Source organism: Protomyctophum parallelum (assembly GCF_964188405.1).
Source record: "Protomyctophum parallelum genome assembly, chromosome: 20".
Taxonomy (NCBI): domain Eukaryota; kingdom Metazoa; phylum Chordata; class Actinopteri; order Myctophiformes; family Myctophidae; genus Protomyctophum; species Protomyctophum parallelum.
Genome location: NC_139718.1, coordinates 13,701,540 through 13,727,777, shown reverse-complemented (window position 1 = coordinate 13,727,777; position 26,238 = coordinate 13,701,540). Strand labels below are relative to the sequence as shown.

Sequence of the window (26,238 nt, the reverse complement as noted above, 5' to 3'; positions counted from 1 at the left end):
CAGTGCCGTGTCATCTTGGTGTTCTCTAAAACCAACCACTGGAGAGAAGCCCTCACCCAACCTGTCTATAGCGGTTAACACACAAACAAACACAGCCAACATGTACATCAAGCCTTGAATAGATATTTGATATCTTTCGTGCAGTTTTTTATCAAACTACATTGTTTCGTTTTGCAGCGCTTACAGCAAACTGTAAGCCAGGTTTGGCACGTTTTTTAAATGAACACAAAATGCCCAGTTAGAGTTGCTCTACTGCCAATGTTAAATGCTGCTTCTCTCAGTGTATGTCGAAATATATAAATATCAATGGTCTTCTTTTGGTGTTTTAAAGCACAAAATAATTTGACAATATGCGTCTTAGGTGTGGTAATCGTAGTTTTTTTTTTTGCTTTTGTATAACCAGAACTCTTCACAAGCTCATGTTTTAGGTAGGCCTACTGTTGATCGACTACTATGAAGACAAGGGGTATCTGGTGATATTACTATTTTGTTTGAATAACTGTACAACTTTGTACTATGTACAACTATACTCAATGTAGTTCTTAGATCCTGGACTCTATTTGCACTTACAGTATGTATTTAATTAAAGTATGAAAAATAAATGTAGTTGTATCTTGATGTATAATGTCATCTCAGACGTTTTACTGAAAAAGATGTTTGCTTCACTTTGAGTCGATTAGACGGGGAAGGTCAGTCCTTGTATGTCAGAGCTCATTTTGATTTTTTCCACACCTTCTGGTGGTACATGGCCACCATGGTGTGTACACTACACTACACTGGGTAAACCAACTGCTTCTGGCATTGAAACCCCTTTTGTTTTCTGTGAGCTTGGGTTGAGGTGACAAATTTAGCCTTAGCTCAAAGGCCACAATGAGACTGTTCCTAATTTAAGTGCAGACTGTGATTGACGAGTCATCTGTTACAAACACTCAAAAGCATTTTTATTGGCACACAACTGTGGCACTGCTACAACTACCTACAGTGCACAGCAATTAAACACCTTATTGAACAACAAAAAAAGCTGGATTTCAAACTCAATGAACAGAACTTGTTCAAATGGCACCACTGCACCAGCTGTATCTACCCCATTTACAACTAAAACGGTAGCATGACTTTTTTTTTTAAACATAACCTTGTATTCAAAGAGAGTGGAGTTTAGAGTGGAGTCCACTTCATCTGGAAACAAAAAAACTCAAAGGAGTCGCATTGAAGGGTCTAGACAGAGTCCACTTCAGTTGAATAAAACTTGATCCGTCAGTTGTTGAGGAGAGTGACTGGATGTAGCTGGAAGAGAACGCCTTTGCGCTTCACATTCTCCGCCTGAACAATATCCATCTTCAGAGAGGGGTCCACCTACACACACACACACAGTTAACAAGCATTAGAAGACACAAGATGTGGCGTGGTATAAACGGAATACGAGAAAGATTAACTGGTGCGGATGTCTGAAGGATCATTTACTGTACCTGGTTCCAATGCCCTGCTTTCTCATAGATCACTGGAATTATCTGCTCTCTGGTAGGTGACTTGGCAAACAGTCTGTATAAGAAATTAAATAGGCTATAAATAACTGCTCAGTTGCATTGTCTGCTGATGTGAATGACTGGTGTTTTGTTCTGTGTGTGTGTATAAAGACCTGATAAGGCGATCTCGACAGTCGTCCTGCAGGCGGCTGATCCTGTCGGGCCCCAGGTGGAGAGGGCCGCTGGGCCCCTCACATGCCAGACAGTTGATGGCTGCTCTCAAGGCGTTGATCTGAGTGTAAAAATCAAACGTGCACATTTAATTTCCGTTCTGTGACTTTGTAGGGCTCTTTCTGTCGTAAAACAAGTCGACGACTGATACCTCGGTGATGTCCTCCACATCGAACTTGACGTCAAAGGCCAGCTCCATATCGTGGTCAGGTATGATGGCCTCTCGGGTCTGACTGTTCCACCCCAGGCCACAGAGTGCACCAGTGTAGCAGGTCCTCTCCTTGTTGGTACTAAAATATAAAACATAAGACAGAACATGATAAGAGAATATATTAATCAAGTGGGGGGACCTTCCATGGGTTCAGCATTACTAACTAGTCAATACAACTTTATTTATATAGCACAGGTCATACATCAGCATTCCCAAGTGCTGAAAATGCAAATTCTGGGAAAAAGTATAAATCTGTGTCCAACTGACCGCAGCTCCATGATAGGGGTGAAGAGCATGGTGACAAGTGCAGGGAGCCCAGGTATGTCAGGCATGAGGGTGGTGTCGCTTAGTAGAATACGGTAACCTGTACACACACACACACACACACACACACACACACACACACACACACACACACACACACACACACACACACACAAAGTAATTTATACAACAGCATGGAAAAAAAAAAGTTATTTTTGGAATACTGTACAGAACCCGGAACACAGAATGGGTTAAGTCACTTATGGCTTTGATCCATGTTGTACCTGAAGGGCTAACTGCCACACTTCCAGCTACCAGCATCCGCAGGTGTTTTCTCTGAGGATTTGGGTTCAGTGCCGCAGAGTTGATGCTGTTCTTCGTTATGGAAGCCGACCTGGGTGGTGGAGCACACATTCAATAAGCACACGGATGATAGGCAATATGCCAGTTTTCAACAATGTGGCCATCATACTTCTGAATCTGTGATTCAAGACATAATTTGTGCTTACTTAACCACTGGCATCACTATTTGGGGCATTGACAAATTAAAAAAATGTTGCAAACATTTTCAAATGTAGCAAATGTTTGAAACAATAGCTCACAATTCGTATGGTGAGCTTGTAGTTATACCATTTTGTGTGAAACCGTTGTATGACAAAGTATAAAATAGGGCTTAAGAGGTAAATGTGACATCTTCACACGTGGTTTACTCACAGGTAATGCGTGGCTTTGCTCATGCTGTGGAAGGTGGATACGTATGGACTTGACGGCCCATTGACGCGAACCTGGGGCATTGGAAGGGAAAGCAACCATTGGACATGGATTTCAAAGTACACTTAATCAGTCTGATATGCATTTATTTATTTATACTAGTGCAGCGTGCTTGGTACACCATCAGTCATTCACAGGTGACACCAGTCATTTTTCTTTGCATTGACTTTCTTAGTGCAGTACCTAGAGATCCAGCCAGACCTGTTCTGATTTGGTCTGACTGAATCCCAAATCAATTACTAAAGGACATGTGATAAAACCTGAATGGTCTGTTAGTTTGTCAAAGTATTCGGTTAATTTCTACATGTTCCTAATAACCAGAAGTGGGAAAAACTGCTGATAATGCCACAAACTGTTAACACACATAAATAAATGGGAGAGAATTGAGGACAGAGGACACTTTATATAGAAACAACTCAATTACCTCATGTGTACATCTCAGTCTAATTCAGCTGAAAGTGTCCAGACACAAGCACACCTCACATGTATTGGGCTTGCCCACAGTTGCAACGGTTCTGGTCATTGTGTAGTTGTGTTTGACACACTGATGTTCTAGAAACTGCACTACAACTCGTCCATTGCTATATATTTGTCACACTAGTATCAAACAGTCAAACTCATTTACGAATAAAAAGTTAGACATTGCTTTTGCTAAACTCTTTGCTAGAATAATATTACCATCTTGGAAATCTCCAAAACAACACTCTCATCTTGCTTAATGATGTGATGTACTTGACGAAGGCTGGTTACGTTGAAACGTTGTTGATTTGTCTGCTCAGTTATTAATATATTATTTTGGGAGCTTTTAAAACCGTGCGCGGATCTCCTCTTTTCTTTCTTAGTCATTTCTTCAGATCCTGCACCTTGAAATAATTGGATGTGCGGGCAGCTCTTTACCACTACTGCATAGCTTAACACGTTCATCAATTCAAACGAAAGTAAATATTTGACCTCAAAATAAGAGTGATTCATTCATTCATTGAAGTCATAAAAACTTTATTTTAGTGTGTGCTGATGTCCGTATTGCCTGTGGGAACAAATAAACATCAACCTTAATCTACTTGTTGAATTTCAACAGGTCAGACGGCACTGTTATTGTCTGGACTAGAAGACAGAAAGGGTGTGCCTCTTGCTTTACCAAACATCATCACTGGGCCCATGGGCTGGGTTCACCAAAATGGCTCCCCCTGCTGGACAAACGGACCAATGGAGGGATGGCGAGTGGCTGAGAAAGACATTAAAGACCCCTGTGTCTTACCTTGGCTTGGCACTGGCTGTTCCTGGAGAAATGGGACAGCAGGTTGTCAATGAGCTCAGTCTCCTCCTTGTTGCGGTCCTTCCAGGAACTGCTGGCGGAGTTGGGCGCGTAGGTACCGTCCTTCATGTCCTTGTACATACCCGATAGTACCTCATAGTTTTGCTACGAGACAACACATACATTATAAACACACACAGTAATGATATGATCAGTTTGTCTTATGCCTAATTTATACTCCTTTTCACATTGGTCCCGCTCACTTTAAAGTATCCAATAAAGCATTCAAAGCATGCTGATGGGAAGCGCTGTGAGCTTGTACATCTGTTATCGTTATTTATCGTATGACAGTATTAAGTATTAAGCAGGCTTTACAGACTACAGTTGTTTTTGATGTGTCAGACTTTTAACCCATTTTGACCTGAGATCAGATTCTAAAAATGTTTTGACAGTTCTGAAAAAGCTATGTTTCTATGTCAGTCGTTATTTTTTTCAAAAATAGCAGACCTACAAGCTTGTAGCACGCGCTATGAGCTTGTAGATATGCTATTTTTCAATAGCTAAAGCATAACATAATGCTAACACCAAAAGGGGTTCCCGTTCAGAATGTGTTAAACAGGGTCAGTCATGTTACCGTGGAGTCATAGCTCTCCTGTGCCTTGATGGCGTGTCCTTCCTTCACCATGATGTCGGCCACGCTGGTGTTGTCCGAGAGTAGGTCCACGCGCATGACACCGTGCAGGATGGAGTAGAGGGTCACGATGAGAGAGCGACCCTTCACCAGAGTGATGAAGCGGTCACGGGCTCGGCTACTCCAGTGGTCACCCAGGATCATGGACTGGGCTGAAGGCTGCATGCCGGCGATGTGGAACTCCTTGGCCTAACATCAAAGGAGTGAACATTGTCAAGTCAAGTCAACCATTATCTAAGGAAAAGGTAAAACTCCAACAGATTTATTATTTATTTCTCTTCTTTGAAGTCTGGAAACATCAAGAGACGCACATCTAATATCTGACATTTGCTGATTTTCAATCTCTTCGTTGAACTTCGATATTTAACACATACTGTACACTAAAAGCCAAGAATACAGCAGGGCAAATTTTCATGTTTCCACAATATCATACCACATGGAGCCCATAATTTGCAATATAAAAGTTTTATACAGTGTGTGTAATGTATATATTACAAATTCTCCTCCACTGCAGAACTTAATAGTTTAAAAAAAATCCATAGTTTGATTGTCAGTGTCAGAGGCACTGCAGGTTAGCCTAAGCATCAGTCTTTGTATTTACTTCAATAAAACTAGTGACATATACAGTACCTGAAATGGGGCTGACATGAGGTCTGCAGGAAGCTCCCTAAGGCTGCTGCAGGCCACCACTGTGGTATTGCCAAAGTCCACAAAGAACACCTGCAAGAATACAAGACTTTACATTGATACTCCAAAACAAAACTAAAACTTAGATTTGATGTTATGCAGTACTCGAGTGATTTTTTTTAAGGCTCAAGGTTCCTCAGGCTCAGACAGAGTTGGGCAAGACAGCTTTTTCTGTCAATGGCCCAACCTCGTGGAATGAACTTTAAAAGCTCCCTGCCATCCTTCGGTCAGTTCAAAGGAATGCTCCAGAACATTTTTTACAGAGATTGCTCCTGCGTCAATTGATTTATTTTACTGGTTGTTCTGAATTTAAGTTCCTTTGTAATTGTCTCCACCAGCCGAAGGCATGTGGGGAGAGTATGTTTTGCACTTCGTCCGTCCGTGTGTCCGTCCGTCCGTGTGTGTGTCCGTCCGTCCGTGTGTCCGTGAACAGCTAATCTCGGCCACCGTTAACCCGGTCGATGCCAAATTTTGCACACACACTCCCTGGATGCCAACGATGAACCTCTGCCCCAAACTTTCCAGAACGGCCTGTTATAGCGCCACCAGGAGGCCGCTTTGTGCAAAACAAGTTTTTGCACAGTACACCTACAGATTTTGTCCAAACATTGCGCAAATTGGTACACAGTCTCTCTAGAGCCATTCAACGAAACGGGTCTTTCAGATTTCTCAGACTCCATCCTGATTGGTTAAGATTGGCTTCCAAAGTTCACAGGAGTGCTCAGTTTCAAACAAAATGCTGCAAATCATGAACACATCTTAAATTCAGATCTGTGGATAACCTGGTGGAGACCTGTGCCCAGAAGGGCACTTTTTCTAGTTTATCCTGATTTATAATTTTGTGTTGATGTATTGTTTTGACTGCATTTGTGAATTGTAGCCTCGGCTACATTGAAAATGAGGGCTTGCCCTCAACTGTATTTCCGAGTATAAATAAAGGCGATGATGATGATAAGCTCTGTGGTCAACATAAACCTAAGAGTTTTATGTTTTGTTATTTAACATACATTACACTATTTCATTGTTCTGGACAAAGGTTACATTTTGTTTGACAAATACCAGAAAACGTAATTACTCTGAGTCTGTACATCCTGACGGGTAAAAAAAATACATAGATCGTCTTGGTGAACATCATGAGCTGTTCTTCATTTATCAAAAATCCTATGCAAAGATTCAATCAGAAATCTCCCATAGTATGTTCAAACTGTACTAAACTGTTGAAACCTATTACCAATAAACATATATATTTAAAAAAAAGAAATCTCCCATAGAAAGTACCTTACGGGTTAAGGGCCATCAAGCACCAAAACTATATCTTTCACCACTGTCTTGAGTTAGAATGATTTTTAAAACAATATCTGTATGGTTATAGTTCTTTTTTTTTTTTTACCGTGCTTGATGTGAACAGCTTTTTAGCTTACAAAAGACATCACTATTGTCTACAAATAATGTCACATAGTGAGTTCATAATGGAAATGGACACATGTAAGCTTAGCCAACCAACCTCCACAGAGTTGCCGCGCATATGCAGGATCTTGGCGCGGTAGTACAGGCATTGGTCATCACTCTCCGAGTAGGGAGCCAGGCACAGAAGGTTGGGGTAGAGGGATACAGTGACCGGATGTTTCTCATGCATGTTGATCTCTTTTGTCAGATGGCGCTGCTTCTCCATGCTGGCCTCGTCTGCCTGGAAGCCCCAGAAGTGACCCACCTCCACCACCTGGACAGACAATCAACCAAACTGACCCATTTAGACCAGAGGACGTGACTGTGTCACCTTATAGCTTTTAACCACTTATTATTTTTACACTTGTGTCAAGAGTCCACAGAAGTGAACCTTTCAAGCCTGTTTTCTCAACTAGTTTTCTGCAAGTGTGTAATTTTTCTCTTGAAATTGTCTTGACGCAAAAGCTAATCATCTCTTCAAATTGTGAAAACCAGTTTTGAGAACAGATAACCTCCGTCTAACTTTGCTGATGGTGTAATCAATAAAATCCGTTATGGGGACTGACCTCTGTAATGTTGACCACAAACATGGGGTTAGGAGGTAGCTTCTTTGGTTCAATGTTGCTGCTCAGTACTCCCATCAGGCTCACAGAGTGGGTCTGGAGATCCACGTTCACCCTGCACAGCAACAACACAGCCAGGGGGAGGGGAGTCAGGTTTGATTGATTGGAGTATTTAACAGTTTGCAGAATTACAGTACATTTCAAGCACAACTCCATACAAAAACTGTGGACGACACCATAAAGCATTACACTTGTTTACAATACATTTTCAATCAGATAACCCATTTAGACCCGAGGACGATTCTACAAATGCCTTCCGTTTCTATGTAGTTTCTACCCGAGCTTGTAGATCTGCTATTTTTCAATAGCTCAAGTATAACATAATACTTAAAACACCAAAAGGGGTTCCCGTCCGGAATGGGTTAAGAACATTGACTCAATTCTCCCAAGATATGTTTTGGTCTCGAATCCATAACCTTTTATATCCAAACCTGGATCTTGTGTGAGAGAGCGCACACCCACAGACCCCCTTTGTTTTGCCTCATGGGGCACCACATCCTATTTTGTGTAGAAAAAGGAACTTGGTTTGGCTCATCCCCCATCTTTGTCCATTTCCGTTTGGGTGCTTCTAGTGCTGCACTATAGAGCGTTGCAGTCCCCCTTGCCTTTCAGAACGACGAGGGCAACAGGACATTATTTAAAGCCTTGGATAAAGCCAACAGCCGAGTTGACAAATCAAGACAATAAACACATTTCTTTGGGCCAAACAAATAACTAGAAAGATGAAAAAACAACAAAAAAGTGTTACCTTGTCCTTTTTTCGTCTTTCTAATTATCTATTTGCCCCAAAAGTGTTTGTCCTGATTTGTCGACTCGGCTGTTGGCCTTGTCCGAGGCTTACAGGTCTTTAAATAAATACGTTTTGGGAAAATTGAAAAAAAGATAGAGGTCTAGATTCAGACACCTACAGTATGCAATCTCCTTTTGAGTGAGAATGAGTGAGCTGCTTTAACCCATTTAGGCCCGAGGCCGATTCTAAAAACGCCTCTAAATCCCGACCTAAGGTTTCTGAAAAACTTCAAATATTTATATAGGAGAATCAAAATGTTTACATTTTTTAATACTGTACAGAACCCAAATATGGGTTCCCGATCTGAGTGGGTAAAATACCAAAATGGGTTCCCGCCCAGAATGGGTTCAACTCCCGATAGGACTGACAGGAGATGCCTCCGTCTAAAAAACAACCTTCATGTAGCCGAGAGCATCACACAAGAGTACTAGGATGTCAGGCTATATCAACGATGGCCAACGATGAGTGTTGCATGTGTGTGCGACAGTTGCTTTCCTTATAATTCATAGACCGGGGTCTGTCTGTACTTTAACTCCTTTGTCCTTCTACAAGCTCACAACACGTTGCTTGTAGATCTGCTATTTTTGCCAACTGTTCACCTACTATGACTTGCCTGGAGTATGGACGCTAGGATTCATGTGGTTAAAAGGATGTTGACGACTTCCTTCCCTACCGTGAGTATTTCATGTGAGCAATGGTTTTCCCCTGGGAGTGGGCACGGTCTTCGACGTCATCATTCAGGTAGACCTGTAGGTCCAAGGGCAGGCTCTGAAGGTTCAGGAACAGGGCCAGGGTCACCTCAGGGAGCACCCCAGAGCCCCTGGACGTCCTGTGGAACTCCACATATGCTCTGAAGACACACAGCATAAACAATTGTAAAGCATGATGAGGTAGCACATTTTGTAGCATTCTTTGTAAGGAGGCAATTTTAATTCAACGTTACCTGGAACTTTCAAAGGATATGGCCTTCACCTGGCCACATTGACGGAACAGTGACTGCAGCTGCTTGTAGTACAGAAAGCTGTACTGAGGGAGGTTTCTCACCTGAGACCAAACACACAGACAATCAGTGTGTTGACCCATTCACAACTTGTATGTCAAGACTCTTCTCAAACCATCAAGATGTTTTTTTTTTAAATGTCCAAAAATAGATGTACAAGGTCACACTGTGAGCTTGTAGATCTAAACCAATGCCAATATCTAAAATGACACATGCTATTCTGGTTTTAATGGGTTAAGACAAATAATAGTCAGTGGGATGACTCATAGGGATGTGCCTAACCCTGAGCTAAAGCAATGTTGTTTAATTGTGATTACCGTAATTTCCGGACTATAAGCCGCACCTGAATATAAGCCGCACCAGCCAAATTTAGGGAAAATCCCATATACAAGCCGCACCGGACTATAAGCCGCACCGGACTATAAGCCGCAGCTACGTTAGCTCAGAGCCTGAGATGGCTCTGCGTTAGCTGTAAAAATCCATAGATAAGCCGCACCGTTGTATAAGCCGCAGGGTTCAAATCATGGGTAAAAAGCCGCGGCTTATAGTCCGGAAATTACGGTAATCATTCTTAAAAACATTTGTACACGACGATGACCAGACATTGCAAGTCTATAACTTGAGAAGCCGAAAATGTGCAGAAAATAGCAGACATGGTCAACACTTTATCCATTAACAGTTAATGGATAAAACTATTTGCAGTAAATATTCTACCAATCACTGCCCCCAGATAAAAAATAACTACTTATTTTAGTTAAAAGGGTTTTCCCTCCCAGGAAGAATAAGACTTAGTAGTTCATAAACGGAAAGCAGAAGTACATTTTATTAAATGACACCAGGATATTTCAGGACATTTGTTTCCCTGCCTTGAATATCATACCATCACTGCCGTTTTGGGGTCATAGCCACACATCTCTCTGGACGTCAGCTGTTCATCCATCTCTCCCTGGGTGAAATATTGGGGGTAGTGGGCACCAGCGATGACCACCTAAAACAGATATTAGAGATAAATTAAGAAGAATTCAGATACTGATCTTTAGTTAGACAAAAATGACAGTCTGATTTAGTCGCAGTGAGAGGAAAATCAATAACTTACTGTGCTTTTATTAAGTTTCAAATACAAATTGTGTGAGATCTTTCACTAACCACATTAAAAAGCCTTCAACCACATGTGCTTAAATTGTTGGGGGAAAAAAATGTTACTTGCAGATTTGTATGAATGATGGGGCATGTACTATAACTTTCATGCCTCCGTCTGATTCCTAAAGAATCATGTTTATTGGACCTAAAATGACAAAAGCAGTAATAGGATGTGAAAATTCTGCCTCATACAAAAAACAAACAAAAATAAAAATCTGGCTTTTGACCCGAGATCACCAAGTAAATTCTTATTAAAATGAACTACTGGTGTGAGTCTAACCTGCAGGATGAACTTCTGTTTGTTCAGGCTGGTGTAGTCCATGGGCATAGGACTATCCGGCACAACCATGTTGAACTGGCCCACACGTTTCTTCAGGTCTTCATAGAGCTCTGCCACCTGTGTAGAATGAGCCACTGGTCAGATGTACTACATTTGTAACTCGTTTAAAGACATGCCAGCTCATCACTAGCTGCCAGTGCATTTGAGAATTGACGTTAACATTTCTCTCTTCATTGTTTGGCACCAAGCTGCCTCTTTAGGCTCTAAAAGAACACAACCTGAGATCCTCAGAAACCGTTTTACTGGTTGTACGTACAGTAAGTCCAGGTCACCAACAGTGACTGGGCCGATTACAGCACTTAGCCTCTAGCCGGCATGAGAAGCTAGGTTAGCCAGCAACTTTGAATATTTTAACCACATAAATATGGGGGCAATATTCTGTCCCATCCTTTTTCCCCTGGACAACAAATCACTTTGCCGAAAATAGCTAATCTGCCATTTTCACTGAAGGTTTGCATGTAATGACATGCCCAGAATTGCTCATCTAGCTATTTTTTTTATCTAAATGTAAAGCACTAATCTTGTTAAGTAAAAACTATTTAATTTGCAGATTTAAATTAACTGCTTATTTCACTATATAATGCCATTGCCACCGTTTCTAAATGCCAGTTAAGGTTTCATTAGCATCTTACCCACACCAAATTTTCAAACATATTTCTACTTGGCATCCAGCATCAACCTGGATAACCTAAACAGCATGGAGTTCATATAAACCTGGATAATCTAAACGCAGTATGGAGTTCAATGTGGATTTAGGACAATCTTCTGTAGTGGCAGGATGGTATAATTATTCCCTCCCTTTGTCTTTGAAGTAAACTTCACCACAAGGCTATTTCCTCCTTTTATAGGACCACATTATCAAGATACTGGGAACATTCAGCATACCTCTTTGATCCTCTTGATCTGAATGCAGTTCTCTTTCCCCCAGTCCAGTTCATCCTAGGAAAAGACAGCATAAGCACACAAAAACTTTCTACTGCAAATTCACTGAGATCAACAGCTTGAGGGAATAGTGCTCCAGATGATGATAATGGGCCCCATTTAGACAATCTATGGAGCAGACTACAAGGCGCAAATTGCCTAGTACAGGTGTGTCCGTGCCAAATGTATTTAATAATTTTGTCACCCTTAATGCGGAGTTCTTCAGAAATGTCATCTACCATGTTGAACATGGGTGTTATTGCGTTGAATTTGTGTTGCAACGGGTAGAAAAGATGCCGCGGTGCTGGTCAAAATCCATGTCTTCCTCTTGTAGCCCCAATATCTCCTCATGTCCAAGAGACATCCGTGTTGATTTCACATATCGACTTAATGATATGCTTACTCTCAGGTTGTTTTAAATCACTTCTTAAAACACAATGGATGGTTGATTGGTTGCGTGCTACGTGCGTCATGATGGTGAGCCAATAATGCATCTAAATGGTAAGCAAACACCTGCACTGCCACTGCGCCCCAGTTTAGAAACTAAAAGCTGTTCTAAATGCAAGTGCAAACTTTAAGATAGTGTGCCCTGATATTGCCAGACCACACCTTATTTTAAGCAAAACACATATTGGCGGATGATCATTTTGTATTTAGACAACGGGGAGCGTTGTGTAAAAATGATCGGGTAAAAGAAATGCAATGGGAATTGTGTTGCCCATTAGCACCGCTTTGCGAATGTGTGTTGTGGAGAGCTCAAGTTTCACTCACCTTTGGATGTCTCAGCTGTCCTTTGCTTTTGGCTGAGTACCATGCCTAAAAGTGAGACAACAGGGGAACAAAAAGGAATTATATATAAAGCTGTTCACTTCAAAGTAAAGCTGATGATTTAAAGATATTACCTGGAAAGCATTGACAAAAGCTATCAGATCACTCGGGGTGCTGTGTGCAAAGGCCAGCTTGCTCCTAAAAACAAAAACATTCATCAGATAAGAAAATCACATGATGTGATGCGTTTCTTCCCATGGTTAATACAGGTTGTATTTACTTTAACTATCATGTGATCGCCCAGGCCGTAGCGTAACGGTCTGGGCACCGGACTGGTAATCCAGTCGCAGTGTGCCGCGGGTTCGACTCCCGGACCCGACACGGCCTTTACTGCATGTCATCCCCCCATCTCTCTCCCGTTTCCTGTCAGCCTACTGTCTGTCCCTTCAAAAATCAATAAAAGGCGTAAGCCGCAAAAAAATATCTTAAAAAAAAAAAAAAAAAAAAAAAAACTATCATGTGATCAAAAGCGGTAAAATGTGTCGGATGATGATGTATATAAAACAAAAGAAACAATTTAGAAACCATTTATCATACGCCGATTTAATAGCCAGATTGAGTCAGCGCAGTGGGGGCAGCCATGTGTCTCACGCTGTCGAGTGACGGGGCTGATGGCCAATCAGCTGCTGTGATCGGATTTCCGAACGACACCAACGGCGCCGTAGGCAGAGACTCCTGTATCGCCAGAACATATTTTCTTAATGGGCGTGGCTAGCAATTCAGGGCTGGAGCCAGGCTAATTCAGCACCCTAATTTTCTCACTAATCGACAAACGGGTTTGTATATATTGTGGTTTTAAATCTTTGCCGAGTGATGCCTTAGCAATGCTATGACAGCCAGGTGGCCAAGGTGATTCTCACGGTCACTTTAAGATGTTAGATGGGATGATGGTGTCACTTAGGCTAGACAAATATTATTTCACAAGTAGCTTAAAATAATGCCCTTATTTGTCACAACGAATCAGACAAATGGAGACAAAACCTGAAAGTTACCTTACAGTACTTTTCTCAATCTGCAGCTGCAACTTAACTGCTGTGCTGCCTCTATTTAGTTGAAATGCGTCCAATGACAAAAATAATGCTCATCCAAGCACCCAATTAAACTTACGTTTGAACTTTTAGATTTAAACTTTTATTAGAAGTAGTGATTTGTCGCCAACTCTGTAAATGTTATTATGGAGACCATTATGGTTTATGTAAAACCAGTATGGAGACTGAAAACAACACAATGAGTCAGTAGAGCTTGTATGGCTTGTCTCACCTGTATCCAGCCAACTGCTGAAGGGAGGGCATGGCAAAGAAGCTCTTCAGAGACAGCGATGCGGCTAAAAGAGATGAAAGGGGTGTTAGCTCACACACACACACAGCCTGGGACTTGGTATAATCCCACACAGCATTCTGTTGTACAATGGCAGACAGACCTATGATAAGGGTCTCCTCCAGGCAGCCAAAGACGTGCCCTAGCACGATCATCTTCCCCAGTTGGATGTCCACAGGGAGGTGAGCCAGCACACGGCCCGCAAAGGTCAACTCACCATCCTCATTTTGACCTTTGTCGTCATTCTTTGCAGACAGCGCACCCATCTACAGACATACACATACAATACAAGTAAGACGCGCAAAGGCGGGAAGCGAACGCAGCTCGTAAATTGCAATAACAATTAGAATAAATTACGTACTTTTTTTTTCTTTTTAGTTAAGTTTTCTACTGTGTGTGTGTGTGTGTGCTACAGCTGCGCCCTCTGGTGGCGGGCGGGTGGTGTCACAGCTGGACAGACACAGACATGATCTGCAGGGTCTCATAGTTAGTGCTCATGGCGTTCGCAATCACTGCGTTCGCAATCACTGCGTTTGCAATGACAATGGGCACATTGACAAACACTTATATTCTAATATTTGCGGTTTCTTATTTTTATATTTGCACATCTATTTATGTAAGAAAATTATTAATATAAAAAGGGGAAGAAAAATATTATTTTAGTAACTTAATTATACATCGTCTCCTTTCTCACTCACAGCATTGCCCTACATTTCTTCTCATCCAACCAATTCACAACCCTGACAGCGCTAATGCAGGCTGACTCAGAGCTCCTGACACAGCACTTTACACATACATCAGCATTTCTAATGCACAGTGACAGACCAGGATGGTCATCTGGCCACACAACCTGGGCGCTCATTACTACAGCACACATTGTCTAACTACAGCAGTCATATTGACTGGGGGAGAGCCATAGAACTGTGCTTTCAGGACCTCCTTGAGCTGCAGTACGGTCCTCACGATGTCGTTGAGGTTGGGGGGAGATAGGGCAGTCGAGAGCAGGGTGCGGGGCTCTCCCATGTCCAACAGCTTCACCTTCAGCATGATGGTGGCCAGGGGAGCAAGCTGGGAGGAGGGTAAACAAAGGTGTTGAGCATGGAACAGGGATCAGAGCTTTGGTAACACACACACACACACACACACACACACACACACGGTATGGTTCTTTAAGTCTGCACTTTTATGATGGCGTTGCACACCTAGTTGTGCAAATTGATTGATTGAAATGTTTATTTGGAATATTTGTTGTTTCCAATCTCAAACATTAACAGGCACTTCTGGTACACCGGGCACAAAATTGGGAGACTCAGCATGTTTGATAAATCCGACAATGGTTTTTCATAGGCTAAGAACAAAAGTAAGAATAATTTAAGATGTTTTGTGAATGAGGCCCAATGATCTCTTACCAGCATCTCAGGGACCATGTAGTCTGGAATCTCATTCTTCCAGAACTCCTTGGAAACCAGCCGATAGCAATAACCCTTAGAGACTCGCCCTGCCCTGCCTGGTAGGGACAGAGAAAATAAGTGAAAATACACCATCTTGCTCAAGTTCTGGCCTTGGTACTCTGTAGAAGCACCACTGTGTATTACTACCAGGCTACCCTTGTACAGATTGCTCATGCTATTTCACCATGACGAGGCTTGGATTTCCAACTTAAGTGCCAATGGTGCATTTCACATAGAAGACTGTTTTAGCTGTCTTTTATGTACTTTTATTCTGCAACAATGCTGCAACAACCATAAAGTTGTATATAATTGCATGTTGTACCTCGCCGCTGGTTAGAGTTGGTCTTTGATGCCCAGGTGAGTCGTAGGGATTGGTAATTGGTCTCTCTGTCACAGACCAAATGACGAGCAAGGCAGAAATCAATCACTGCAAAAAAGGATGCCACAGAAAAAAAAGAGGGTTGATGTGTAAAACTTCCAAGAAAAAGAGATGTGACAGAGTAGAGGCAAAAGCAGTTACCATATTTTACATCGGGAACCGTAACTGAGCTCTCTGCGATGTTGGTGGAGAGGATGATCTGTGGAGATGAACAGTTCACCAGTACATTAATTAGCCATATACAGCTCATTGTTCACACAGCCTAAGGCATCATAAGCCAAAAATGCAGTTACCTTCCTATATCCAGGGACAGGGACCAGAAAGACTCCGTTCTGTTCCTCCAGAGTCACAGAGGAGTGCAGGGGGTACACCTGCAGTCTGATTATACAGGTACAGTGCATTGATCACAAAATGCCTAAACAAACAGTTATGCATACCCACTCCCCCAAAAATAATGTTTTCTATTTTTGAGTGGTCATGTTTTCTGTTCACTTTGCACTGTACATAATTATATATGGATCTTTTTTATTATTCCAATTTACTATTGCTGAAAACAGGTCTGATGCAGTGCACGCAATTCAGATGTGATGTAACATCACACAGCAAAGACCAATCAGAGCCTCAATGCAACATTATGCAATGAGGTAGTATGCAGTGACATTAAAAGAAAAACATTCTTCTTCACTTGAAGAAGACCGCAAGGTCAAAACATTGTTTCTGAATAGAGTTTGGAGCATTAAAACTGAGTTGCGAGACTATTATTGCTTATGATTTAGTTGATTTTGCAGTTTGGCCCAGCACCAAAGACATAGGATGTGCGCTGTTTCTGAATGTTTAACATACTCTTGGATTATCCATAGTTTCTTTACATAATTCATAAGGTATGAAATCCTAAAGGGGGGCAAAGATGGAGCAAAGTTCATCATAAAGGTGTGTTCACACTGATGGATAAAATATCTTTCTAGAGGCTTGATGAATCACTCCATTTGGGTGCAGTACTTAGTTTAGACAGTTCCTCCAGGGTAGTCTCACTGGTCAGCTTTGTTGGGGAGAAACAAATGTCACCCTTGGGATTTTCCAGCTGGAGCAAAGATTTCTGCAACGCTTAACGCAACATCAAGTCGCACCTTTTTGGTGGGAACGCACCTTTTAGCTCGACCAGGGAAGTTTTGTGGGGATAAAAATACTTGACATGTACAGTACATTTTTTTTAGGGTTTAAACAGCTTACCTTTTGCGCACCAGCTTGGACAAAGCCTCCTGCATGTACTGGATCTCTCTTAGGCCAGGGAGGAAAACCAGCACGCTACCTCTCTCTGGTACAGTTAGGTTACCGTCCTTCCCTTCCCTACTGTACACATACACACACACACACACACACACACACACACACACACACAGTGCATTAAAGAAGACAGGTGTTGAGTGCAGACACTACGGGCGAACAAAGCCAGACTTTACCTCTAGTGTAAAAGTAAGTAACACAGGACCATACGGATATACAGTGCCCTTTTACAGAGCCAGATGAACGAGTCAACGTGTAGTGCATCTTCAGAGTCAAATAACTGAAATGGCTTCTACCTTTTTAAATAGCCTCCAGTTATTAGGGATGTATACAGCACTGGTACGATGGGTCAATAATGAACCAATGGGTACTTATTCAAGGATACAGGCATATAAATTGGAACTATGAGAAATGTATTTCTTCATTACCTCTGGTCTTTGGCCTCCATCTCATCAAAACTCTGGATGAGGCTGACAACAACATTGTACATCTCCACTGAAATGCCAGGTTCAAACGACTGTGCCTCCAACTGAGAGAGAGAGACACACACACACACACACACACACACACACACACACACACACACACACACACTTTTTGCCTAACTTTGCTAAACAAAACCAAGGTGTAAGGACTAATTAATTAAGACTATGAAACCACATACAAATCCAACATGTTTCAGTGTGAGTAGTACACACAAACACATTAACCGTTAAGCTAGCAGTTTGTAGGACCACTTAATTCCTATATACACACACTTCATTGACCAGTGATCTCCAGGGGTCTGTACTAGGTACCCTTCCTTTTTTACTTTTAATCATGAACTTCATGTTGTTAACAGCAGTACCAGCAAATTACCCTTACCCTAAATGGAATCAGGCTGTGCAGGTCATCAAGGTAGTACTCGTCGATGCCATAGGGCACGCCCTCCAATTCAAACACGTAGGCTGGGCTCATTTGACCACGAATTGGGGTGGCAAAGTAGTCTGCAAACAGTCCACAGTTGATGGTGGCCGACATGAGGATGATCTGGGGTAAAACACAATCGCTGTTAAGTGACAGGAGACACTGGCGGAAGCCTACGAGGAAAACAAAGTCAGACCACAAGTGTACCTTGATATATCGGGAGTTGGAGTGAAGAAGCTTTCTCACAACCAGGAGGAGGAAGTCCATCTCCTCAGTCCGCTCATGAACCTGGAACAGAATGGGGAGAAATCTTTAGGGGTTCCTTGGAATTAGTTTATTTCATCACACTCAAAAGAGCGGATGTAGAATCAACTTTGTGTTTTTATGTGCTAAAACAATAGTGTGATTTAGAGATCTGTTTCTCCGTGCCCAGAGAGACAACCTAATGTTGGGGAATCTTGGCTGACAAGAGGTGTTTATTTTTCATGACGTCGAGCACTTGATTGTCCTTCTATCCCATTGCTTGTAGAGTGCAAAAGCTTTTCAGGGGAATCTAGGCTAAAATCAAGATGAATGTAAATGTGCAGCCATAATGATTAGATATTTTATAGAGCTGGGACTCGATTAAAAAAATTAATCTAATTAATCAGAGGCTTTGCGATTAATTAATCTAGATTAATCGCATTTTAATCGCATATCAATATTCAACCCGAGAACAGCAAGAAACCTTTTTTTTAAATGTTTTTTGGTATCCCAGTGAATCAACGAATAGTGACTACAGGATACCACTCATTTTCAACATTTTACTGTCATTAATATACCTGTTGTGGAAATAATAATAAAAAGTCACCCCATTCTGTGTTGCCTAGAACTGGAGGTCTGAAAAAAAAATAGTAACAGTAACAAGTACATCTCAGTGACATCACAAAGCTGTACTTACTTCATATTGTTACTGTTTTTTGTCAGACCTCCAGTTCTAGGCAACACAAAATGGGGTGACTTTTTATTATTTCCAGTTTTCAGTACTATAGAAAAGCGCCCAGTGAGAAACGTTCCGCGGTGAAAAAAGGTGCGATTAATTTATCTGTAGTTAATTAATCTAAATTAATCGCAATTAGTCCCGGCCCTAATTATTATTTTAACACTACAATCATTTTGATTATTATCGTCTATTGTAGTCTTTTATACTGATGTTCACAGGGATGGATTGTAGGGCTGCCAGTTCCCCTCTATAATCCCATTCAAATTATTTTTAATATTCAAAAATATTTGAATATTTACACAATACAATTTGGCTTATTATGTAGCCTAGGCCTATATAATACACAGAACATCAAGGTTGTTGATTATGCATGTCTGTCCACGAACATATGCATAGATATGCATTCAAGTTTCCCTTCATCTTTGTTTGTACCTCATCTATGAAGATGTGAGAGTACTCAGTGAGGGTCTTGGCTCCAACCAATTTCTGCAGGAGCACTCCTGTAGTCATGTAGATGAGCCGTGTGTGTTCAGTAGCCATCTTCTCCAAGCCAACCTGAAACAGTGATGTACAAAAAGTGTTACGAAACAGCAAAAATGCAATATGCTAAAAAGAATGGAGCTGAAAGGCTGCAAGTCCAGGATGCTTTCCCCCTTAGGCCTCAACATACAGTACACAAACGTTGTTCAGTCGCTGTGTCTTAACTTGACCTGCTCCAACAACCACTGTCCCCAATTCTCCATATTCAGACCGCAGCCATCTTGCCAGCAAGGTGATACCCATAGAGAGCCCAGTCATCCAAAAAGAAAAGTCCTCTCTAATTATATTAAATTAAACAACGTCAAAATCACCAACATTGCAGCTGTAGGGAAAGCTTGAATGATCCTCTTTAAATCTGTAAAGTTTTTGTTTAGTAAGAATCCACCGTAGACATTTTATTATGAGCTACTTCCTGTCAAGAAATTCCTTGCAGATGATTTTTCTAATTATCAGTATGGAAGCGCTCGTTATCAGTAAAGCAACCTCCTGCATTATGTGCATTCAAAACAAAACGGTGGATTTTTATTAAACAAACACTTTACAGATTGAAAGAGGATAATTCAAGCTTCCCCTACAGCTGCAATGTTGGTGATTTTGACGTTGTTTAATATAATTAGAGAGGACTTTTCTGTTTGGATGAATGGGCTCTCTATGGGAAGTGTCACCTACGTAGGTATCACCTTGCTGGCAATATGGCTTCGGTCTGAATATGGATAATGGTTACGCGTCAATTTCACCTGACCTCTTTCACAGTCTCTCACTCACATTTTAGTACATTGGGAGTATCACTAAAATAATAACTTATTTATTTAGCACCTTTTCAAAAAAGTTTACAAAGTGCTTCACAAATAACAGCAATATAAAAAGATGCATAAACAGTACAACTAAAACATGAAGGAATTGTAAAATACATATATCCATGTCTGAGCGATGACATTAGGTTGATAATTTCAACATATCAACATGCATGTAGGTCCAAGTGTCTGTGCGTGTGGTTGTATTTGTGTACAACATAGGCCTTTAACATGTCCACTACGAGTTTGCACTGACCTGATATCCCACCAGGCTACCCAGGGTGCACTTGCGCTCTTTAGCGACCCATCGGGCGATGCTGGTGGCACCAATTTTGCGGGGCTGGGTAACCACAATGTTACAATTGGCATTCTTTTCACTATAGTGATCCAAGATGAACTGGGGTAGCTGGGTGGTCTTGCCACTGCCCGTGGCTCCACGGATGATCACCACAGAATTGTTCTCTACCAGAGAGACCAGCTGGAGACGGACGGACAGACGGACACACACACACACACACACACACACACACACACACACACACACGAATACTAAAGACAGTGTCCAATACATAAAAATGTGTATATATATATATGATAGAAAGGAAACTGTTTTACCTCTTGTCTGCTTTTGGTTATGGGTAGGCTAGGATACTGATAGCTGGCCAGTGGGGGGGTTGGGGCACCTGAAAGTTCAGATTTGAGAATCCCATAAACGAAATGCATACAATAATTGTTGTTTTAATTATACAGATTATGTCACTCTTTCTATAGTACCTTTAAGCAAAGCGATTTCACAACAATGGCAAACGTAACCATGCAAGGCATCAACTTGAACATCAGGAAGCCATCCAACCTTCTGAACCTTCAAAAGCAAAAGAGATTCCAGTACTCACTCTGCTGCGGTTGCGTTTGCTTAGTCTTCAGCCCTCTGTCTACATCCTCACTATTTGGGCTGGCCCGATGAGCAGGTCCATCTGATTGGCTGACAAACAAGGATATTAAAATGAGTGTTAAAGATTAAATTACCAAATGATTAGCCCCATATTGAAGTGATAATAGTCTTAACTAAAATGAGACCCTGCAAGTTTACTTTTTTGGTATTCTTCTTTTTTAATTTTGATATACGAGAATAGAAATGCAACACCACAAGACTCATACATAAATACAAACACTATAAATTATGTACATACATGTCATACAGTAATGGATCAGTAAACAGTTTTTCACAGTATTGCATGAATTCATCATCCCATAGATCCCAAAATCAGCACTCTCCAGTTCAAACAGTCACAACTGTGACAATCTATCCATTCAGTCTTTGTTGGAGTTCGAGTCTGTAACCCATTTTTTATTACAGACTTTATTGCTGGCTGCCAATATCTGAAAAATACATGTGTCTTGCACCAGCCACCAACAGATACATTATTGTATATAGATTGTAGAGAAAATGGAGTCAATTCCTTCAATACTTTCTGTATTACCTCTTGCCAGTATGACTGAATGACTGGGAAGCTAAATTTAAAGTTTATTTTCATTGACAAAAGACCATTAATTCCACACAAACAGCATTTTTGTTAGTGTTTTGATAATAATGGCCATCAAGATTCGATTCTGTCACAATCAATTTGCACTCTGATCATACAATAATATAGTATAGTATAACGAGACAGCCCCAGAGCAGCCAATAGGTGATGAATACAGTCTGACAATGGCTCAGCAAAGCCAAGGACAATACTGAAGCCTGGTCCCTGTGAACAATTGTATGGCACGCTATACAGTATGAAACCACTTCTCAGTTTTTTTCCCCCTCATTACATCCATCCTGATCCAACTAGGACCCTTTTAGAGTTAAATTAACATCCATTATTTTGCAATGTACAATAGTGAGTAGCGACAGACACCCACCCCCCGCTCTGTCAAGCCCATTGTGGTACAGAGAGCCTGGTACCGTTGTCTCAGCATTTCACAAGAGGGACTTTATCTGCACAGTTAGCAGACACTGTCAAGAGCTCAGAGGATCACTAATGCACATAGACACAAGTATAGAAATATAGATATACACACTGGATCATGCTCCCAGCCTCCCAATGTGTATTTTAACAAGTTCACGTCAAGGTGATGTTTCCGCTCTACCTCAGCCGCTGGAAACGTCACTGTGGTAACTTATTAATACACTTTGGGATTTTAAGTGTGTGTGTTCCTGAGCCTAAAGATCTTCTGTACAGCACCTTGGATTTAACGCTTAGTAAACTTTGTATTCACGCAAAATGTCCCCTCATTCCTTCTTAAATGCACACTATTCCGTGCAAGCAACAAAGCAGCTGACCTTACAACACAGCAGCACTGGGGAGAGCAGGGTCAACGGGAGGAGACATGACAGCTCTTAGTCAGTGAACAGTGTGTCACTTAAGTCTCAAGGATTCGGTACGCAGGGCAGAGGAGCAAGTGGCGGAGTATGAAAAACAGACAAGAAGATAAACTAAGAGAAAGACGGGACTACAAGTGAGACGGCAGAGGATTGCCGATGCTACTCAGCTGATCCAATTCGTCTGATGTTGACAGGCATCCGAGAACACAGTATACATCAAGCCAGCGTTGTATACACAAGTGTAGCGAGACATTAGACAAGGAGTTAGACTGGACTCTGTGAGAAGCTTGTGTCATCAACAGCCTTCTTTTTGACAAACTGAGCATCTTGTGAAAGAGCCTAAGGGTGGTTCTGCATTGTAAGTACTGATATCAAATTTCTCCTTTATTAAAAAAATAAAGTTATATATATATGCCCCGCATCCCCCCCCCCGCCAATACAAACTGACTGCAAAAATAACCTTAAGAGAAAATATATCATAAATACTAATATAACTAACTAAATAAATAAATAAATAAAATATAACTAAATAATTTGGCGACCCCCCTGAGGGGTCACAACCCACGAGTTGAGAACCTGTTTCACAATACAAGGACAAAAAGTTGCTTAATGATAAACAATTATTTTTAGTAGATTAAGTGTTGTACCGATACCATTTTTGTCCTCGATATTGATAACTTGCGAAAACTTGCAAATCGGTGAATACTGAGTACCGTACCAGGCGTACCTATCCGATAGTGTGTAATTTTAAAAGAAAATCATGGGAGTCCTTGAAATAGTACACTAACAGTATAAAACAAACATTAGAGCAACATCGACTGAAGCATTCAAACTAGCAAATAATTGATTACCGTTAATGACATTACAGTATGTGATGAATTACGTGGTATTGGACTGGCATAGACCGCCAATTGCCAATACAGAGAATTGTTGACAGCATTGGCAGCTTTTCCGTTTAAAAAATGGTATCGGTACAACTCCACTTTAGATACATTTAAATTAAAGAATGAAGCCAAATACTAGAGGGATGCAACCTTCTTGCAAATGTATACCATGGGGCATTAAGTTACACTCAGCAGGCTCTTTCATCTTATGGGGAAATGGGGATTCAAACATGAATCCCCATTGTCCCCACACGTTTCCACAGGACTGTCGGTCAGCCATGCCCATGTTCGGCTGGATGAGATGGCTGCAAGAGACGGGTGGGCAGACACAAGAGGAGGTGGCCTCTCTGAAGACCCCGGGCATTATAAATAGTCGCATGTTGATCACAGAGCTCCTGCGACACGTGGAGGAGGGGGAACTGGAACGAGAGCAACTACTGGCCCACAGCTCTCTGGGCTTCCACTGGTTCCAGAATTACCCCAGGTTACAGACGTTGATGTCCACATCAGAGCTCCACCACATCGAGTGCCTCTGTGCTCAGATCCCACCCGTGCACATTGCCGCTGTGCTTTCCAGGTCATTAGTCAAGTCAGTCACCCACCCGACACGACACCATGGCTGGTAGTAGGCGCAAGACCCAAAGGAATAGAATGACTACGAAAATGATCAAAGTTGCAGGCTTAAGCCCTACTATACCTTCAATTGCCATCTGTATTCAAGTAAATAAAGTAGATACAAAAAACTAAACGAAAGCATTGACAGTGGTTCAAAGATGGGCCATCAGCCAGGGTCTCAAGCATTAAATGAACACTGAGGATTTTAGTGTGCAGATGTGTACATATTCACATTATCAAAACAGCAGTACTCGGAATGACAAATATCACTGTTCTAGGATTTCAGGTTATCAGCCACCATCACCCATAATATCGGTAATTGCCAATATATTCGCACACGAAAAGCAATTAAGCCAACAACTGCTCCCTGGTCGAAAGTACCGTGGCGTGAACATTTCAATTACATTGTTCAATTGTTAATTAACACTGCAACTGTGCTTGTTCTGAAGCAAATATTCAACCTGTGAAAGCAGTTTGTCTTCAGTGTCTTTCTGCATGTGCTGCTGTGCACCTTTCTCACTAACATTCCTCTTCAATTAGGATATTCTTTTGAGAAGTAGGCTAAAATCCCAGAAATGAGATTACAGGTTTCGCATTCTATATAGACCACCAGGAAGATAGGTGGGATTTTGACAAGTAAAAGTTTGTCTAGCTGACTAGCTTACCATAAACATCATAACATTGCAAACTCCACAATCATATATTAAACCGAGTCATGAATGTTAAAATATTGAAGCGCAATTTCTTCCTCAGGTTCCGTGAAGTGCTTGCTACAAACAATGTTATGCAATGGGAGATGGTGCACGTCTTCAAGCAGGTGCTGAGAGACTTTCTGAACAAAGACCAATGTGAGGAAAAGGAGGACATCTCTACACTGGCAGCATCAGCATGGCTCCGACCACTGGAGGCTTGGACCAAGCACTCGCAAATGAAACTGGGCTTTGTTAGGCCAACTGTACCTAACCGTGTGCGAGCTAGAGAGGAGATCCCAACCATCTCTGGACACGTGGACCGTGCCATGCGGTGCTCCAGTTCATTGAGTGGCTATGGGGACCAGGGCCTTCCTTTTTATTTCGTTGAAAATGTTTTAGAGTAATTATGTAACTTTAACCAAGATACACTTGAACAATTGGATGTTTTTAATTTAACCATGCATGCCAGTTCGGAACCCTTGTAACTCTTAACTACATTGGAGGGTTTAGAACTACCATTTGTAGTTGTACCATAATGTTGGAGCTCCAAACATTAAGTAGGCCTCAAGTTTTCAGTCAAAAGGAACAATATTTTCATATGAAGTGTATCCATGTTAAAACATGTTAAGCATACATGAACCAGTGATTCAAGTTTTATTCCAAATGCGTTAAACATAAAGTTTACTCTTGTTTGACAGTGATAATTCGTGTAGGCCTACAGCAGACGAGAACATAATGGCGTCGTAAACTCACCTGTCCTTGTTCGGTGGCAAAGGCTCGTCTAACTTTTTTTTGGTAGCTTCATCTGTGATTCTAATGTTAGCGACTGCGAATTGGTTACCTAACGTGAACCACTCTTTTATCTGATCTGCAGTGATTGTTTTCTTCATTTTGGACGAAAAATGTGAACTTCTGAAGACATTCGTCTGAAGGCAGGGCCATCAAATTCACACGTGTAGTGCAGGCGAAAATTACGGCTCCGAGTATACGCAGCAAAGACGACCACTGAGTGTTGCCAGATTTCGCAGAAGAAACAAGCGGACGGGTCTACGAAAACAAGCCCAAAAGAAGCAACTAGCACTTGTTCTACAAGCTTATCAAATCATAACGCATTGTGACTTAAGCGTAGATCTGCTATCATCTGGCACAAAATGTTTTCAGAATGGGGTCTGCAGACAAATACATGTTCTGGCGGCTGGCCTGGGCATGAGAATGTTTGAGAACTTGTTTAAACATTAGGAAGCCAAATAAGCTTCTACACTTTAGCAAGACTTGGCAACACTACACTGCCAATGTGCCAAGCACTTCCTGACCCCTACAGGATTAGAAGGAAAGGACATCTACTGTATATGGTAGTAGGAATGT

The 26,238-nt window shown here is 41.5% G+C and overlaps 2 protein-coding genes across 2 annotated transcripts; one reads left to right on the top strand and one right to left on the bottom strand.

The window, feature by feature from the left end:
* Window positions 1-1,254: 1,254 nt before the first annotated feature.
* Window positions 1,255-23,771, bottom strand: tdrd9 (tudor domain containing 9; the record flags this gene model as incomplete). The annotated part of the gene is made up of 34 exons (XM_083791606.1): window positions 1,255-1,353; window positions 1,467-1,539; window positions 1,637-1,755; window positions 1,846-1,984; window positions 2,173-2,269; window positions 2,454-2,563; window positions 2,884-2,954; window positions 4,199-4,360; window positions 4,830-5,075; window positions 5,517-5,606; window positions 7,078-7,293; window positions 7,586-7,697; window positions 9,106-9,282; window positions 9,376-9,476; window positions 10,313-10,420; window positions 10,853-10,969; window positions 11,798-11,851; window positions 12,605-12,649; window positions 12,736-12,799; window positions 13,922-13,985; window positions 14,082-14,244; window positions 14,915-15,046; window positions 15,388-15,485; window positions 15,752-15,856; window positions 15,950-16,007; window positions 16,102-16,186; window positions 17,039-17,158; window positions 17,521-17,621; window positions 17,951-18,121; window positions 18,206-18,286; window positions 19,413-19,535; window positions 20,571-20,792; window positions 20,930-20,997; window positions 23,735-23,771. The coding sequence occupies 34 exons, from the start codon at window positions 23,769-23,771 to the stop codon at window positions 1,255-1,257; spliced, it is 3,828 nt and encodes a 1,275-aa protein (XP_083647732.1).
* A 73-nt stretch (window positions 23,772-23,844) lies between these two features.
* Window positions 23,845-25,277, top strand: rd3l (RD3 like; the record flags this gene model as incomplete). Its single annotated transcript, XM_083791605.1, has 2 exons — window positions 23,845-24,155; window positions 24,935-25,277. The coding sequence occupies 2 exons, from the start codon at window positions 23,845-23,847 to the stop codon at window positions 25,275-25,277; spliced, it is 654 nt and encodes a 217-aa protein (XP_083647731.1).
* Between the last annotated feature and the right edge of the window lie 961 nt (window positions 25,278-26,238).